Raw genomic sequence first — 15,676 nt, 5'->3', positions numbered from 1 at the left:
TGGAATTATCTTTCTAGCCATAGGATGAGGCCTTTTCCATCCATCCCATTCTACTACTGCATAAATGGAATTCCATCTTTGAGACTCAAAATATGGACATCACACTTGCACAGATAGTGACTTTTTCTTTCTTTATGGAGTGAACAATAGATTATAATAATGTAATGGTTTCCAATGAATGCCATGCTGTTTAGTAATTTTATCTTCTAACTTAAGGACAATTGTGTGCAAGAACCTTTTCATCTTCCTTTAGGAGAACTGCACTGCACTGGTTCATTATTTTTAGCATAGAAGATGTTTCCTAAGACACATGTAAAAAAAAGACAACCATGTATTGTATTCAATGTTAACTGGGAAGCAAAACAATGCTGTAATCTGGTGAACAAAGAACCAGATCTCCTACTTATGGTATGCTGCTAAATGGTGTCATTCTTGGCAGCAGTACAAGTAACTATATATAATGCAACTATGCAGTAACTTTTTAAAAATATATGTTTTATTTGTAAACTATGCAGTAACTTGAGCAGGTACTTCTTCATGAAACTACGGTAATAATCATGAGATGCAACCAAACGTTGCTTCCCTGCTTCATTCCCCACCCATCAACTAGCATATGCATAGCATAAGTATCCCTTATATTTTGTTATGTCTAGAACCATGTAGGCAAGTGACAAGCCATCTTAGATTGCTTTGGCACACAGATTTCTCACCAAGTTTGGAATAGACAAAAGAGAATTCTGTCCAACAACCAGATCCTTTCTCTTAAAGCATTCTTCTAGGATTTGGCATCTGCCAAGCTGCCTTTGGCTGACCCCATTTTAATCAAATGTAGTATTTCAAGAATAGGATCTGGAAAATTACAAAAAAAAATCATGAATTTATTTACAGAACAGACTGGGACTATACTTGCTAGTATAATGTTCCCTCTCCGTTTTCATCATGATTTAATGAGTTTTTGGAAAAAGGCCTGCATTCAGACTTGTCCATCTCCAATGCTCAGCTGACAAATTTATATGAATTAACTTTTGACTCTTTCAAGTTGATACATATTGCAATTTTAATGTATATTTTGAAATCACAGAATATTTTCCAGTGGCAAAGTTTCTATAAAAAGCAAAACTATTTTCCCTTCAATGTTAATGAAATTGAATCAATGCCTTCAATGCTTTTGGGTACTGGTGAAAAGAAAATAAGTCAAAAATGTATATGAGAAATGACAATACATAACGATTGAACCCTTTTGTCAAAACTCACTGAGACATGCTGAAAATGATTTTATCCAGGAGAACAGCTACAATGAAAAAAGAATATAAATGTTGAATAACTCAGATATACTTACTACATCAGTCAGGCTGAAGTCCAGCTCACAACTCTTTAATTGTGTCTCAGCCTTATCTGCATAGCTGTACCTCAAGAGAAGACCTACATGGTATCTTCAGAAGGATTCCGACTTGAAGTCCTGGATAGCCTCTGTCATTCATTGCAGACAACGCTGAACTAGATGGACCAATAGTCTGACTCAGTATGTTTCAGTAAGATAGTGACGGGCCACTTGCACCAGACAGATGGTCCCCAAACCCTGCTGTTTGGCCTCTGAAGACTTCCAAAACTGAGATGCCAAAACTCAGAAGCAAACCATTCAATATGCCCGCAGCAATTCCCCATTAAATATGCCTGGAAATTAAAGCTAAATTTAAACATAATCCTCAAATTCCTGGCCCTGGAGGAATTACTGCAGGAACTGCTGCAGTTGGTCATTTCCTTATTGCTTCAACTGTATTAATTTCTGGTCAAGCTACAAGAATAAAATTTAGATATATGAAGCCTATCTTTTTATCAAGGAGATCAAGATGGTTCAGTGGTGAAATCCATTTTTTTTACTACCAGTTCTGTGGGTGTGGCTTGGTAGGTGTGGTGTGGAATGACTTGGTGAGTGTGGCAGGGGAAGGATACTGCAAAATCTCCATTCCCATCCCACTCTGGGGACAGCGAGAGGTGCTATTTTCCAGTTCTCTGAACTACTACAAATTTCTACTATTGGTTCTCTGAACTGCTCCAAATTTCCGCTACCAATTCCCCAGAACCTATCAGAACCTGCTGGATTTTACCCCTGAGATGATTACTTGAGAGACTAAGGGCAACAACCATGGCTCAATACAAGGAGATTTTTATGGACAAGAAAGTTTTTGAATTTTGGTTGAACAGCAGATCCCAGGAATTACAGATACCAACTTCTAAAGTCATCCAAACTATACTTGTGCCAAAATAATTCACACTGTCTCAGTGGTGGCTGGATGATATAGAAGCAGGAGTAAGTCACAAATGTGGAATCATTGAGTCTAACAGTATCGTTCTCACATCATTATCAGAGAAAATAACTGGTCAAAAAAGCTAATGAAGTCTGAATCACATAATCTTCCATTACATTCATCTGTATCTAGCATTGATTTTAAAAAATAAACTGAAATATAATCGCAACAAATATTCAATATTTCATTATTTTCCCTAACTTACTGAACATTGCATGAGAACAGTTTTGAAATCAGCAAAAGAGCCCCACATCACTGCCACCAAAAAATCCTCAATCAAGTCCATGCTGCTTTTGACACTCCACAGTGTAAGCAGTTTATTCCCAGAACATGTTAAAAGGTTCACCTCCCGGTACAGCAAAATAGATCCAATAGGTTAATATAAGGTGGTATGTGTCACATATAATTGCTTAACATCTCTGTGTATTCAGAAGCACTGTAGGCTATTTGTAGTAGAACGGAAGCACATTTTAAGTACATAAAAACAATAGAAGGTCTGAAAAGTAGATATACAGTAGCAAAACTGACTCCCAACAGCAATTTTCTGAACAAAAATTGCAGCTTAAAGTTCATTCACCTAACAGATAGGATCCACAGTTTGAAGTTAAATCAAATCCAGCTGCCTGCATCTGGTGGTAATGAATACCTAGAGCATAAAAGGAAAAGGGAGAATAGAAGACTCTCTCCTTAAGGTAAACATATCAACTGAGACTGCTTGCTTAGTATTGCAGGATGAGAGTATATGTATTTACATTTCTCTCTTGAATATGTTATGCTATCAAGACAAATGTAATGGCGTTTATGGATTTTGCCCTCGGTTGATATTTGCTTATTTCACCCTGCTGCTAGACTCAGTATTTCTTATGGAAATATTTATCCATATTTAGTTTCCTTGTGAAAGTTTAAACTATTCCATTTTTATCTCCTGTCCAAAGGGATACAAAATCCATAAATTTCTTATGGGACTTTGAAGAATAATATAATTAGTATGCAAGAAGTTTTTTAGACTGCATTCTTCAGATTAACATATTTACATGCACACACACACACACACACACACACACACACAAATTTCCTATGATGGAGCACTGGAATGGGGAATTATAAAGCGATACTGTACATCAGATGGAAATATAAAAGGGACACTGGGTGAAAACTACATTTTAGATACAAAACATTGACAGAACAGTTGTTACATCTGACACAGACCATCATGTATTAATGTGATAATTAATACAGTGATACAGGAAACTGAATCCTCTCCTTAAAGTTATGGTATTAAACTATAATAGTACTAAAACTCCCAATGAATTGTATCTCAGCTGTTCACAAAGAATTTTTTAAAATTCTTTTCCTTTTCCCAAAGGCTGCCACCTTGAAGTTATTGATAGAGTGCCCTATCTAACTTGAAATACCTTCCTATTGTTTCTGGATAGTGACATTTCTGATGCCAAATTTATATTCAACTTTTCTTTTGAAAGGAATTGGCATTGCTGACAAATAATGGCATATATCACACTGAAAGATGAGCAGATTATGATTCATAGTGTTACTATGAGTGCTGTTATTTTGTCCTATAATAGCAATGTCAAGATAGATATGGGAGAGAATGAAGGCAGCGATTATTCAAATGTCAGTGGCAAAGAATTACTGTAGATGCTATAGAAGTAGTCTGAGCAAACAATTGTTCAGTTAAAAGATTGTATAACTTGAAAGCCCTTAGCACTGAAATGTGCCATGCTTCACCTCCTAACTATAGTCTCCTACAAATCATACATTGTTCTGATAAAAATACCCCCTTCCCATATGGTAATGGAGATGGTAGGTAATATTAGGTGTTTATCTTTGTCCCATACTAATCCATGGGAAAGGAAAACATTATTTTCTTCCAGTTCCTACTTCAGAATCGGAAACAAGCCAGGATGAGTTTCCCCTAACCAGTACTATATAATGGAAATTAATGTGGTAGAATTATGTGGTAATCACATATTTGGCTACATAGTGGTCAGATTTTTCAACATATCAAAGTCACTTGAGGTGTTTTGTCTATGTCTATATCTATCTGCCTGCCTGTTGATCTGTCTATCTCCATGATAGATAGATAGATAGATAGATAAATAGATAGATGGATGGATGGATGGATGGATGGATGGAGGATGGATGGATGGATGGATGGATAGGTAGGGAGATATAAGTATAGAGATAGATTGGAAGGTAGATATATATAGAAAGACACAGAAAGACAGACATAATTAAATATAGATAAAAAATATACAGTAGATATATAAAACACTTCATATATACCAAGTCTTTCTGGCATGTCCGATGGCATTTTAGCATGCTTTGGAAATATGCCCAGCACACCAGGGATCTAAAAACATGGAAGACACAGATCCAGGAAGTTGCAAGACACGTTTTTCAGCATTTGAAGGTTCCCTGTTCTCCTTCATTCAATACTCTTGATTTTGAGTAAGATGCCTCTTAGCATGGAATTTTGCACTTTTGTGCAAAACAACAACATTCTTTGTATAAAATGTGGAAGTATTCGATATAAATAAATGATTCAATTCAATTAGTTTAGATATGCAAATGTCAATCAAGAAATGTTGCTTTACCTGTTTAAGTGCCTTTTTGGTATGCTGCTGGAAGGAAGACACTAGCTTGCTTTGCATTGGTGCATTTGTAAGGCTTGAGTCCCGAATGGAAGACAGTTCTTCAGGTGCTTGCTTGGGACAAACTATGAATACAAAAATAAAATTAAGTATTTAAACTACAGGAGATTAAACTAGGGCACTTCATTTCATTTTGAGATCTTAAAATATCACAAAACTGATATAGTCAGAGCTGATCTGCCACATAACGAAGCAATTGTTTTTCAGACAGTATAGAATATGTAAAAGGCTATTTTAGGACAATCAAACAGCTAGGCCAGTGTTTTTCAACCTTTTTCTTCAGGGGAACCCTTTGGTGTCATCAGATTTCTGGCGGAAGCCTGGTTGAAAAACACTGCATTAAGCTGTACATCCTGAAACTGAAATAGAATTCTTTTATTGGCCAAGTGTGATTGGACACACAAGGAATTTGTCTTTGGTGCATATGCTCTCAGTGTACATAAGAAAAGATACATTTGTCAAGAATCATGAGGTACAACACTTAATGATTGTCATAGGGATCAAAGAAGCAATCAAGAAACAATCAATATAAATCATAAGGATACAAGGAACAAGTTACAGTCATAGTCATAAGTGGGAGATCGGTGATAGAAATGATGAGAAGACTAATAGTAATAGTAATGCAGCCTTAGAGGATGAAGGCAGAATCAGCAAGTGCTGTTACCGCATGGGGGTCAGTGGCTGTGGAGTAGCAGAGAGGGAGAGAGAGAGGGAGAGAGGCTGCATCATGTACCCTCACCGGGAGTGCCGGGCCTGAGCGGGACAATAAGCGGAGGCTGTTCACTCCATTCCACCCCTTTTCCCTCCCCATTTTTGGGTGGCTGTGGGGGCCAGTGGGAGGGTCGGAGTGAAGGCAAAGCTGGAGTAGACGCCTTCTGCTCCTCCTGCCCTCTCAGGCCCCAAGCATGAGGGGAGTAGTAGGGCGCTCTCTCTCTCTGTGCAGGGAAAAGGGAGATAATGAGTTGGCCGCTTGGTCGAGCATGGCAGCATGTATGCAGGCACGGGAAGGAGGCGTGGGGAGGAGCGGGAGAGAACCTTGAGCCGCCTGGCGCGCCACGGCCCTGGACTGGGAAGCTCCACATCGGAGGTGCTGGAGAGGCAATTGCTCCCGCCTCCTCCTCTTCCTCCTCCTCCTCCTGCAGCTGCTCTTTGGCCCCTTCAATCCCACCCACTTCTGCAGCGGGGCAGTCCGGTAGATGCTGCGGCTGAGTGTCCGGTAGATGCTGCGGCTGAGTGTCCGGTAGATGCTGCGGCTGAGCATGATTGATCTGCCAGACACGAGATGGAAGAAGAGGCTGCCCCGCTGCAGAAGCAGGCAGGATTGAAGGGGGGACCTGCCTTCTCTTGCCTTGCCTTCTTATTAAGTCGTGGAACCCCTGGTTGGCCCTTGTGGAACCCTTGGATTCCGAGAACCCTGGTTGAAAAACACTGAGCTAGGTAAAGAGGAAACCACTAACAGACACTCAAATGATCAAAGACACATTTGAAGTGAACTTGTGGAAGCTGCAAATATCAGCTTAAATAAGTCTGAACTCCTATTGTTCTTGGCAAACTATAGGCTTCCAACCACAAGAAGCATCTACATGACAACTGGCAATGAAATTACACAATGCTCTGTGTTGTCAAAACATACATTTTCAATTGCATGCTTCCAACACATGCTAAATTCAAGAAATGCTGATACCTAGAAATTAACATCTGTGTAATGTCTTTCATTGTAATTTGAAAATGTACTGTCTGCAATAATGTTAGCAGCTACATTGAATGTAATAAAGAGAACCACCAGTCCAGGAAGCAGAACAGAAAGATGCTTATCACCTCCTGTAAATGTTACAGAAGTTAATAGAATAATAGAATTTAACAGCCTTGGGAGATCCCTTGACCTAACAGGTTAGTGCTAAGGTTCAACCAAGTAGAAAAAGGGACAACAGCACATAAGACAATTCTATTCGATGTTTTAGTTCCAACACTGAATTATGATCAAGCTTTAAAAGTAAATGTTATTAAATCTTGTGAGAAATATTGAACAATAGCACAACCATGCCATGATGCAAGGAGAAATTGAGTAATGAATAGCTACCATTTACACAGTATTTTTAAACAATACTGTGAGAGCCTTTTACATACTGTAGATTGTCTAATAAATGAATTACCATATCAAATGTTAGTCTAATTGCTTGATTTAAACTAGCTGCTTAATCATATGCTCTCTAGTCTAGAAATTCTTTAGGGGCATAAACAGAGTTCTTTCCCTTTGCCTGTTATGTGGAATGCTTTTAACTAGAGATGACAGAGATTAGGTTTGCAAACTGGGAGGTAGGAAATGTGTATTCTACAATAGGGGTATAGTTCCTCCTTTAAAACTTCCTCAAATTACATAAACAATTTATGTGTTTAAAAATAAACAAAATACAGTGAGATAAAAGTACAAGTCTAATATTAGCTTAATACAACAGTTGGAAAGGAGAGGAGAGAATGGAGAACAGACTTAAGCTGTAAACCATGTTAAAGCAATGTTTTAACTAGAGCTGTTATTCTTTTCATAAAGTGTAAAATTGGGGGATGGAGGTGATTTTCAAGAGCTTGTTAAAAAGAAGTGACATATGAAGCTCTCACAAATGCTGATATCATATAATGGCAGGTGGCCACCATAATTCCCCATTTGACAGAAAAATAGGAAGCACTCCTTCAAGAAAGTGCTATATGCTGATTGTAAAGCCATATGATAAAGTTTTGCTACTGGCATTAACACAGAAATTATGTTTATTAAGACAATGATCTGTAAATCTCATAGATGTTACCTATTGCCAATTATAGTATTAAGATGGTGAATTTCTTACATTTTTCCACAATAGCTGATTTTTTTAAAAAACAGAGAGAGAGAGAGACAAAAATACTGCAGTTACACGTAAACTATTCTACACCAGATCATATCTGGAATTTAGGCTGGAAAAACAGGTTTCAAAATGGGCTTTGCAAAGCATGTTGGCCCAAGTGATTCCCCATTTTGAAATGTTAAAGCAATTATCCCCATTCTGTAAAAGAAACCAGAAGTGCTTCAGACACCTTCGCCTGCATTCACTCAATAGCCAGTCACGCACATACATACATGTACATTACACATATACCTACCCAAGAAAAGCATTTAAAGCAGTTTCTCCATCAGCTTAGGAAATAATCATTTGTAACTATGTTAATACATTAGGAAAACCTTCAAGAGTACATGGTTACAACAGACCATGCATCAGGTTATTTTGGTTTGTTTAAATGTAGCCCAGAGACATATTATATGAAGTGGGCAGGCCATATAAATCTGATAAATGCTACTATGAGAAGAATAATATGCTGGATCTTAATTATCTAATGCATTATAGAACTCTCATCATAAACTTTAGAAGAACTAACAAGTTGTTAAAAGATACGTCAAAACATGAAACAGAAAATGCTTCAGATTTTTGTAGTATTTCTATACATAGGCTTGACAGCGGGTAATTTTCATTAGGTTAATTAGTTGCAGAAACACAGAAGAAGACCTAGCTACCATATAGCCATAATAATGCCAATTAAAACTTCTAAAAAGCCACCTGATTCTACATGGTCAGTCTAAGGGAAGACATCCTCTGCCTTACTTAACTCATGTAGGTATCCCATAAAATGAAGTTACTTTTTTCTTGATTATTACCAAAAGATTTCTAATTATTTTTTAAAAACTCTGTGTTTGAGCATTTGATACAAATATCATGCAAAACATTTCCAAAGTTAGCGAGGCCTATAAAGCACTATGAGTGGTATCTAAGTCTATGTGTTATTGCTATACATAGGTAAAATAATTGATTAGAATTTTTAAAAAAAAACTTAACTTGAACAATGAACTGCTTTAGCTATATAAGCTCACTGGGTGACTATCATTATTTCCTGGTCTAACTATTTCACTTGTGCAGGGAAAACCATGAAAGGGTGTACTTTGTATATGATCTTAAATTCCCAGAAGTGAAATAGACTACCAATCTAATTAGGGATGTACTAATAGTGAAGGCAAACAGAGGTGGTCACTTGGGACCTGCAAGCCTGGCCATAAGGGGACTCCAAGAGGAATTGTAGTGGAGAAATCATATAACACAGAGATCTTCAAACCTGGCAACTTTTAGACTTGTGGACTTCAGCGCCTAGAATTCTCCAGCCAGCTATGCTTAAAGTCTTAAAGTTTCCAAGGTTGGAGATCTCTGATATAAAATAAAGGGAGGGAGGGACCACTGCTGCTGCTTCTGTTTTATTTCTGCTGTGCTGAGTCAGCTGTCTCTGAATCGGCACCATCACTATTGTTTCCACTACCAACTATATGACGAATGTATGTATGGTTGTGGTCTGAATGTGTATGATTGATTTTAACATATTCTGGGGATTTTAGATTGTTTGTTAGTTTAATTAATTGGATTTAGCTATTGCATTCTGTTGTTTTTATATGTTGTAAGCCACCCCAGTCTTCGGAGAGAGGCGGCATATGAATCCAATCAATCAATCAATCAATCAATCAATAAATAAACAAATAAACAAACCTCCTCCCTCAGTTAGATATTTTGAAGTTATCAGACCCATTACAGTGGTGACAGCATAGGAGAAATAACTATGGGAGTCTCATTCTCAATGGCTACAACTGAGTCATGGCTATTAGCTTTAAGTTTGCCTTATGGGCCAGAAAGCTTTACTCCCAAGACCACCAGCAGCAATAACAACATCTGTCCAAATTTCAGGGCCTTAAGAAAGACTTTTGGTGAACAAAAATGCAAACTCCAGTCAAAACAGCTGGTTGACTGTGCAACCAGCCACAATAATAATAATGATTAGTATTAACAACAATGAACTTTGGCTAGCAGCTATAGAGGCCTTCCTAATTATTCAGTATCTCCTTCCTACACTGATTTGATAGGTTAGCATTTAATGCAGAATGATAGAAATTATGCTAAATGGAAATCTAAAAAATTAAAGTCTGAAAACCCATGAAAAGGGATGCATAGCTGAAGAAAACAACTATATATTAACCAAAACATAATACAGAACCTTGTATTGTCAGAGAGGTGGAAAATTCCATAAGGAGGAAATATGCCTGCTTTCAGTACTATGATTTTCAGTTTACAAATTATAATTTAATGAAAGGTGTTGCACTTGCTGGCTCCAAGTAATTAGAAATAGAAACCACTAGTCTTAACGAGATCTCTTTCTGAATAAATGCCTAAGCCCAGCCAGAGAAAAAGAAAAGTTACATGCTCTTTCTTTATGATTAGTCTTAGTATTAAGAATACAAAAATAGCAAGAAAATTATATTAGTTTAATTTGTATCTTGGCATATATGCTTTAAAAGTTTAAAATGAGTTAAACTAAAAAAAACCTCAACCACTTTAATTACTTTAGAGCAGTGTTTCCCAACCTTGGCAACTTGAAGATATCTGGACTTCAACTCCCAGAGTTCCCGAGCCAGCATTTGCTGGCTGGGGAATTCTGGGAGTTGAAGTCCAAATATCTTCAAGTTGCCAAGGTTGGGAAACACTGCTTTAGAGAAAACATTTATCTGCCTCTGGTACTTGTGCAATAGTATTTCTTATGTAACAACCTAAGCACAATTATTGGCAGGGGCAGCTGTTATTTCTTATTGAACTGGGCTATTTTGTGAGAGAGGGCAAGAAAGATAAAATACTTATCAAAAATATGATTTGTCCAGCAGTCTCAATTAGCACTTTTCTGAGCTCAGAAAACCTGAACAAATGGGGGAGGGAGAAAACCCCTGAGAGAAAATATGGAGAGGTCACCTTCAAATATATTTGTAACTAATGTTTAGGCAGAAAAATCCTGAACTGCTTCAGTCTTCCTTTCTATAAAAACATGCCAAACTTGTTTCTGATTTTATCAATTTCATAATGTTAAAAGAACTTTAAAACACAAAAATTATGAAGTTACAAAGTATAGATTAACTTTTTGTTGTAGCATTTGCCGAAGAGACGGAGTAACGACACGGACACAAGAGCTGGATTTAAACTTGGGTCATTTTTATTAATTAATAATTTGCATAATTTATTTAATTAAATTAGCATAAATTAGCATAAATCAACATGCTTAACTATGACCCAAACAGTGGACCTGCAGGGTCAAACAAATACTTCCGGGGCGGAAATGACGTAGCAACTCAACATTCCTGGGCAACTATGGGCGTAGCTCGATGCTAGTCCAGGTGAGGGACCTCTCCCTCACCTGAGACCCTGCCATGCACTCGCATGAGGGGGGTCCCGCCGGCGCACCCCTACCCGGGGACTTCAATGTGCGGGACCCAAAGACAGGTTCCCCCCAACTGCTCAGGTAGCACCCCACCATGAGCTTGGATAGAACCTGTCAATCATCCCCAAAGATGCCCAAGGGAGAACGCGCAGTTGCTAACCACCACCCAGATTTCCGCTCCTAACCTGCCTACCCAAATGACCAAAGGTAAGCCAATCAACCTATTAAATGCAAGCACCCCCTAACCACACATCCATCTCCCCAGTGTGGAATGGGCAAAAAAACGGCCATGCCTAATGGGCAAAGCCGCAAAAAATTCCTATTCGGCCCCCCTAGGGGCGACCCAATAGTAGCACACTGCAAAATAGTGGAGGGCGGGCGGGTGTCTGCTCCAGCTGCCGGTCCCAGCGAAAAGGCTTGGCCCAGGGCCTGCAGGCCCTTAAATAGGGCCAGCAAGCCCCGCCCCTGACCGGCAGCAACGTCAGGCCTCGTAGGCCTGATTTTCGGCCGAAATCTCATCTCGCGAGATTTCGGCCGAAAACAAGATGGCGGCCGCCATGAGGGAGTCCGGTGTCTGCCCGGTCCCTCCGGCAAAGGCTGCCAGCCGGTAAGTCGACCGGCGCTAATCTTGCTGTTTTCAAGCAGAAAATAACTGCATAAATACTCAGGATACTGAATTATCCAAAGTACATTCTTAGAAGAACACAAGTATCTTATCAATTCCACACATTTTCTCAAGGTGACACAGATCTATATGGGAATTGACATAAATGGCCTTGCACTGTCAACACACATACATCATATAAGCATCCAAATCAGACTGATCTCCCTGGAACCTAAAGTGCAAAATCAGAACAGTTTTTCTCTAGTCAGGCAGCATCACCTTTTAGTTAAAAAAAAGGGGGGGGACCCCATGGTGTTAAATTATAATACAATTAAAAAGAAAGGCAGCTTTGATCAAGAAGTGGCTTTAAACAAACAATGTGTTGTTTTATGCAAGCTGTTAAAAATCTTAATTACTCTTCAAGTGACCCAATTGAAATTAAAATGTATGTATTTAGAACATATTTATATTAAAAGAAACAAAACAGAATATATATTTGTTAATGTATGTGAGTGAAATATATTAGTTAATGAGAGTGTACATGTACAGGTACATAAACCACAATTGTAGTATCTATATAAAAAGTACAATATATGTGTGTGTGTGTTTGTGCGCACACCTGCACACACACACACACACCACAATATGGATAGTTTTTAATGGAAACAGCAGGATACACAGGAAGTAGTCTTTTCCTTCCTGATAAATACTGTTGACATACAATAATGGTAGTTGATGATGGAATTCTGAGGTATCTTCTGCAAAAATCTGAATCTGTTGCAGGAATATACAGCATACTAACTACAGTGGCAATATCTGAACAAGATTCTGATGACAAATAATTTCTTCTTTTAAAATCCTTTCTTCCACTAACATAAAAGTACAAAGTAGTTTTTAAGAATTATAAGTTTCACACAGGCACACAGAACTAAATCTGCAATTTAGGGCACTTTGATATCTATCCGCTAGGATTAGAATATGAAATGTTGCAGGCAAGTTTTTCTTGTACACATTTTCTACAAGTTAGCACAAAGATACTGGGAAAATACTTTTAGAAGAGATACAAGTTGTTTTTAACACCTCACAATAGTTATATTATAGTTATTCCATTATTTTCAGAGTATGAAAGATAGGAAAGTTCAAGAGAAAATGACTGGACAATGGACTGGCATGGCTAAACAAACCATGTATCTTATATCTAAAACTCAACATTCCCATTTCATTCTTATATTTTAAAGGGGAAAAATAATGGCTATGTTTTGCTCTCGTAATCATAGTCCTGCTTTAACAGCAGGGGGAGGAATGACAGGGCATGACAAGGGAATAATAACAGGTAACGTGAATTGGGGAAAAGAGAGACACCATTTTGGAGTGGAGTTAAAACTTCTATTCTTCTATTAGTCAAATTGCCTGCTGATCAAGGTTACTTTTGGCTGAATTGTTCAAAAGGTTATTGAGTATGAAGCCTGCCCAAACTGAAACACTGAGCAACTCACATAGAAAATATCTTTATAACTATTTTTATAACTTTTCTTCTATCCTTTTCTTTATATATATTACTACATGTCTATTCTCTTCAATATGTATTGTGTATTGGACAAATAAATAAATAAAATAAAATAAATAAAAAGTCCAACAATCCACAAAACGGATCTGCAACATTATGACTAAAATATAACTGAAATGCCTAAAATTTCTGTTCGTATACAGGTAGTCCTCAATTTACAACAGTTCAACACAACACTGAAAAAAGTTACTTATGACCATTTTTAACACCTATGAACACTGCACATTTGGATGCTTGACAACTGATTAATATTTATGATCGTTGCAGCGTCCTAGAGTTGCATGACTATTGCTTGTGACCTTCTGATGAGCAAAGTCAAGGAGAAAGCCAGATTCTGTCTGTGAAATAAACCTTGCACTTCCTCTTCTGTGATCACCAGGGGTTGTGAACCTAATGGGATGGAGTCAGTTGTAGGAGGTTTGGCTGTTGGTGTGTCTGAGATGGAGGTTGTGGAGATAGGTGGCTATAGTTTCCTTTCAAACCTGCAGTACAACATGTTCAGATCATCGCCAGTTGCTGATTTCCTTCAGCTTGGGAAGGAGGTTTGCTGTAACCGGTGATGTTTTTAAGAGTTTTCCACATGTTTGCTGGTTCATTTGTTGAAAACTGATTCCTACAGCCACCAGCTTTTCAGAGTAGATTCTTTTTGCTGCTCCGATCTCCCCTATTAATATATTTCTGGCCTGATTGTACAGCATTATATCATCTTTTCTCTAGGCTTCCTCTTTGGAATGATGTAACTTCTTAAGTTTAGCTGTGAACCAATGTTTATTGTTACTATATATTCGCAGGTTCCTGGACAGTACATATAGGTCTTCACAGAAAGTGACATATGTTTATGTTATGTTTATGTTTATTTAGATTTGTATGCCGCCCCTCTCCGCAGACTCGGGGCGGCTCACAACAAAGTGCAAAAGACAATTTACAACAAATCTAAATTTCTACTAAAAACATTTAAAAAACCCCATTTCTAAACACACATACATACATACATACATACCATTCATAAATTGTATATGCCCGGGGGAGATGTCTCAGTTCCCCCATGCCTGACGACACAGGTGGGTCTTAAGGAGCTTACGAAAGGCAAGGAGAGTAGGGGCAGTTCTAATCTCCGGGGGGAGTTGGTTCCAGAGGGTCGGGGCCACCACAGAGAAGGCTCTTCCCCTGGGGCCCGCCAACCGACATTGTTTAGTTGACGGGACCCGGAGAAGGCCCACTCTGTGGGACCTAATCGGTCGCTGGGATTCGTGCTGATGTTACAGGTCTGCAGAGGTATTTTCAAAAATATTCCAGTTCATGCAGTCAAAGCAAGCCTGTAACTTTAACTTTGTCTCTTCAATCCAAGTCCTCACTGATTAATTGTTCCTTTTGTGGCTTTAAATCTTTGTCTGTAAGTAGGTACAAGATGAATCATACAATGATTAGAGTGGCCCATAGCTGCTCATGGTAAGAACCGATAAGCATCCTTTAGTGTTGTATAGCAGTGGTCTAATGTATTCTTGCCTCTTGTGGGACAATTTACATGCTGAAAATATTTTGGAACCTCTTTCCTTAAGTTACCTTTGTTAAAAATCATGTAGAATAATGACCAGTCAATCTGGGGTATTTGGCTTCAGCCTTCAAAATCTGGTCAGCTGGAGCTTGTAAAGCCTTATTTACACTAGCTTGTGGCAGGATATACACCACAATTAGTAGACATGAAGTAAACTCTCGAGGAGAATAAAAGTGTCTGCAGTTGATAAGTAAGGACCCCAAGTTTTTATCACAGAATTTTTGTATTATAGTTATGTCCTGAGACTAACTGTTGTTGATATACATAAGCCTCCCCCTCCCCCCCCCAAATAATTCTACAATCCTGTCTGCTCTAAGTATCTGAAACCCTGGTATACGCATGCTATTGTCATTAATTTCCTTGTTTAGCCAGGATTAGAAAGGAAAGATTTTCTAGGTAGTTTAGGCACAGTTAACCACAAATATGATGTACTGATTTATTGCAGGGAAAAAGACTTTATCCTCACTTTTAACAACATTGTGGACTACTTATATATATAAAAGGCATTCAAGAATTGAAAATAATTTTGTTATCAGAGTTTGACTATTACTTGTCAAATTATTCTAATTGATAAGTATTTAAAATCCTTTAAGCATGTACATATAACTTGGTCTTTGAAAATAATACAATAGATTGAAAGAATAAGAAGTTAATAGCATTTTCAAACATCTGTTAATATATGCACATACATTTAGGCATCCT

General features: G+C 38.0%; 1 protein-coding gene across 2 annotated transcripts in view; it reads right to left on the bottom strand.

The window, feature by feature from the left end:
• The window catches only part of ASXL3 (ASXL transcriptional regulator 3), a 124,081-nt gene that overhangs the window by 55,906 nt on the left and 52,499 nt on the right, over nucleotides 1-15,676 (bottom strand). For both annotated transcript variants that reach the window (XM_070747706.1, XM_070747707.1), the window contains one exon: nucleotides 4,925-5,046. In XM_070747706.1, coding sequence (XP_070603807.1) covers nucleotides 4,925-5,046 — 122 coding nt within the window. The remainder of the gene's footprint in view (nucleotides 1-4,924; nucleotides 5,047-15,676) is intronic.

This window comes from Erythrolamprus reginae, chromosome 3, assembly GCF_031021105.1.
Source record: "Erythrolamprus reginae isolate rEryReg1 chromosome 3, rEryReg1.hap1, whole genome shotgun sequence".
NCBI lineage: Eukaryota > Metazoa > Chordata > Lepidosauria > Squamata > Dipsadidae > Erythrolamprus > Erythrolamprus reginae.
Note: the sequence above shows the minus strand (reverse complement) of the source record. Positions and strands in the feature narration are given on the sequence as shown.